The 4,054-nt window shown below is 46.7% G+C and overlaps 1 protein-coding gene across 1 annotated transcript in view; it reads left to right on the top strand.

Annotated features, from left to right (window-relative positions):
- The first annotated feature begins 241 nt into the window (after positions 1 to 241).
- Positions 242 to 4,054, top strand: part of LOC113456291 — a 15,463-nt gene continuing 11,650 nt past the window's right edge. The window contains exons 1-2 of the mRNA XM_026780059.1: positions 242 to 272; positions 1,618 to 1,729. Coding sequence (XP_026635860.1) covers positions 242 to 272; positions 1,618 to 1,729 — 143 coding nt within the window. The remainder of the gene's footprint in view (positions 273 to 1,617; positions 1,730 to 4,054) is intronic.

The raw sequence follows: 4,054 nt of genomic DNA, 5'->3' as shown, positions 1-4,054 counted from the left end.
GTTTCTATGGTAACTAATATGGCTACTGGGATTAAAGGTCTGTGTCATTGTGGCTACTGGGATTAAAGGTGTGCGTTACCATAACCTGGTCTGCAAGGCTGAGCAGTGGGACTGTTTTCCTCTCAGATCTTCAGGCAGTCCTTCTTTGTTAAAATACAATTGAAATGCCACTCCACTCCGCCATCCTTTTGTACCGTGGCTTGCTTGCTAGTCGTACACCTTCCAGCTGACAGCCAACACCATGGCCTTCCTGCCTACTGCAGCCCACACAGGTATGTTGACGTTCTTCATGGTTTTCTCTTCCTCTGAATAACCCAGTTGTTGCCTTTGTACCTATGGGAGATGGAACCAGACAACTATAATCCCCCATCCCAGGACCCTCATTCCAGGACATGCCATGCCGTTAGGCCCAGTGCCAGGACTGGGTGTCAGAGACGGATCATCAGAGATATGGTTTTTTTACTTTTGCGCTCTTCTAGATGCACAGTCTGGGCATTCAAACGTTCTCCCATTTTGCAGGCTGAACCACGATACTGTAGTGTTTTCCCCCATGGGAGAATTTCTTCCAAATCAGTGAGTCCTCTCTAACGCCACCTCTGCTCGTCTGCCAAGATGATGTGACTTCTAAACCCTCGGCCATTTCAGCAGTGTTCAGAGCATCTTCACCAGAGCAGATTCCATCTCCAGAAACTGCTTTGTTCACCATGAGTCTGGAGCAATTCTCCCCCATCCTCCAGGTCCGTGTCAAGCTCTTGTTGCCTGGCTCTGGCTTTCCCCACCACAGTGATAGCTACTGATGTCTTGAACTCCTCCATGAGGTGCAGATCAGCTCCTTCCAAACACCAGCTCATGTTACTATTCTGACCTCTTCTGTGGATCATTAACATTGTCAATGGGGTCTAGAGTGGCTAATCCTTTCCAGAAGGTTCCCAGCTGACTTTTCCCATATCCATCAGAGGCAACAGTAGCTAGAGAGGTCATAGCCTCCTAAAAAGTATTCTTAAATAGTCAGACAAAGTTGAAATTTCTCCTGGATCTATGAGCGGCAGCTACTGCGTTAGTGTGAAATTAAAATTAAACTGAACTCAGGCCTTACCTCTGAGGGAAGTACTATGCTTTCCTCAGCTGGACATGGGGATTCGGAGGCATAGGTTTGAACCAGGCAGCACAGAGTTCTCAGGTCTTGCCACCGAAACAAGTCTTTTGCACTGTGCCCTTTTGCTACCTCTGAATTCTTGCAGCTTTCTGGGTGTTTCTGGCCCATGTCTGGGGAGTGCAGATTCTCCTATCCAGACCAACACTCAGGGAGGCTACCCAGTCCCAGGCAGTCCCAGGCTTGCTGCCCTGATCCACACCCCCACAGTCTTGTGCTCTGCAGACCTGGCACAGCAGGGGGTGCAATTACCATCTGTGCACCTGGCATTTCACAGAGTCACATTTAAGTCACTGCAGCACTCGCAGGAGAAAGCAAATAAGTATGTCCAGCCCAAGGAAGGGCATAACCCAGCCTCGAGTCTCACTGTGCACAGACACAAAGTATCCATAGCATCAGGTGAAAGAGAAAGGAAACTGTGTGTTCTCTTTGGAGATGCTGTCAAAGGTTCTCTCTCCTTAAAGGTCACATCCTAGGGGAAGGGACAGGAATGGAAGGCAGCCTTCACAGGCTACTTGGGGACTGTCAAGTCCCTGTGACCCTGAAGTCCAGGACAGTGGAGCAACGGCTGCGTGGGTAAAGAGGGAAACTTTCAAACACAGTCAGTCAAAATGTTATTGGCTTCCTCATTTTGGCACAGCCTCCTCCCCGACCATAGAGACCAGAGAGTGAGCCATTCTCTTTCATCCAGGATCTTCCTGATGGCTGGTTGACTTTGATAGCCAGTCACGAGATGACTGGGAACCAACAGGGATGTCTGCAACCAGAACATTAGTAAGCAGTGTCTTGCATTTCTCAGAGGGAGCACAACATCCGTTAAGGACTGACACTGACCTACCTGGGTTCATGGGAAATGTCATGTTAGACACATTGCACCTTAGAAATTGATTAAGCTTAAGCCAGTCATGGTGAGTTATCTTGCTGCTAAGACAAAATATCGAACTAAAGCCACTCAAGGAAGAAGGGGTTGGTTTGGGCTCACAGTATGAGGGCACAATTCTTCATGATGGAGAAGCCCTGGCAGCAGGAACCGAGGCCGGTGGATCCATTGTATCTAATTTAGGTAGCAGAGAACACTGAACACAGCGCTTAGATCACTACTCCTTTCTACATGCCTGTTCTAACTGGTAGATGATATTACCGTATTCTTATGTCTACTTATTATTACACATATTATTCTTATGTGTCTACTTATCCCAATCTTAATAATTTTTCATAGCCAGCTCCAGAGACTAAGCTAATCTAGATAATTCCTCACAGATATGCCCAGAGACTTCTCTTCTAGGCGACTTTGAAGCTCATCAAATTTACAGTGTTAAATATCAAACTGGCTCACACCTTAGCACAGTGGTTCTTGATCTTTCTAATGCTGCAACCCTTTAACACACTTCCTTATCTTTTGGTGACCCACAACACTAAAATTATGTTCGTAACTGTAATTTTGTTACTGTTGTGACTGTTATGAACTGCACTGTAAATAACTGATATGCAGGATAACGAATGTGTAACTCCTATAAAAGGGTTGTTTGACCCCCACAAGTGGAGAACCACCACCTTAGCACCCGGAAATCTGAGGGAAGAGGATTGCTAATGAGTTCAAGTCTCTCTTGGATTATAGAGTGAGTTCCTATCTAGCCTGGCATATGAAGTAAAGCTGTTTCAAAAGCCAAATGAATGAATGAGTGAATGAATAAATAAAAATTAATGAATATTGAGTGAGCATGTGTATGTACCAAGGATTATGCACTGAATGGCTCTTTAGGAACAAAATCCCTCTAGTTATCCAGGGCCCAAATTCTTGCTGTGTAGCCCATGAAGGTTAAAAAAGGACGAAGAACCAGCAGAGATGCAAGGTGGAGGTTGTGATCAATCTTATGAGGACTGGGAAGTGGACAGTGGGCAGGTGCTGTAGCTGGACTCCCATGCAGGACAGGCCTCCTGGGCAACAGGCCAGTTGGAGAAGGAGCAAACACTAAAAACCAGGTGGGCCTGGAGAACACTCAAATGTGTGTGGTTAACAGGAAAAAAAAACCCGCATGGGATATTTACAACAATAGATTACACGTTGTGTCCGGTGCTGTTTTATTTACAGACATATTGGCCCAGGTTTGAGGTTTGTTTTCTTGTCCAGCTGTCCATGCCGGATGCTTCTTTAGGGAGCCGGCTCAACAGTCTCCAGTAATCAACAGGAATCTAACACAGGATGGGCGTCTTTCTCAGTGAGGAAAAGAAAGCACAACATGAAAGGAAGGGAGGGGGAGGGACGAAAGGGGAAAGGAAGGGTATGCGGAGGAGAGAGGAGATGAGGAGGAGACAAAAAATCCAGGAGACAGCATTAAGTTAGGAGGTAATGCATATACTTGGGATCCAGTGAGTAAGTCCATAAAGTGGAGCAGATGGAGTAAAGAAGCAAACACAGAGACAGGGCTAGGGTGAGCCGAGACTATCTTAATTCTTAGTCTTAGACTTACAAGAGGAGAAGGGGCAGCTGCATTACTCAGGAGTAGCTGTACCCGAGGCAACACCATGGTAGGACCACCGTAGAAGTCCCTGCGACACTAGGATGTTGTTGCCACATGGGAACAGGTGATATGGAGATGATTAGCAGTGGATCTAGGCACAGGGAAAGGGCTGGCATGGTTTGAAGGTGACTATGTAAGGTAGCTTCTCAAAGCCTTATCTGCAACCAACACTAGAGAGGAGGGCTCCATCCCAGCACAGAAACACCCAAGCTGCCTTTTCCCAGCCATCTTCAACTACATGTTCTATGGGTTCCTTCACACACCTCTTTTCTCATCACCTCTTGCTAGAGTCAGCGAGCATCTCCTTTCTCATCTCCCCTTTCTAGAGTCAGCGAGCATCTCCTTTCTCATCTCACCTTTCTAGAGTCAGTGAGCATCT

Source organism: Microtus ochrogaster, chromosome 7, assembly GCF_000317375.1.
Source record: "Microtus ochrogaster isolate Prairie Vole_2 chromosome 7, MicOch1.0, whole genome shotgun sequence".
Lineage (NCBI taxonomy): Eukaryota > Metazoa > Chordata > Mammalia > Rodentia > Cricetidae > Microtus > Microtus ochrogaster.
Note: the sequence above shows the minus strand (reverse complement) of the source record. Positions and strands in the feature narration are given on the sequence as shown.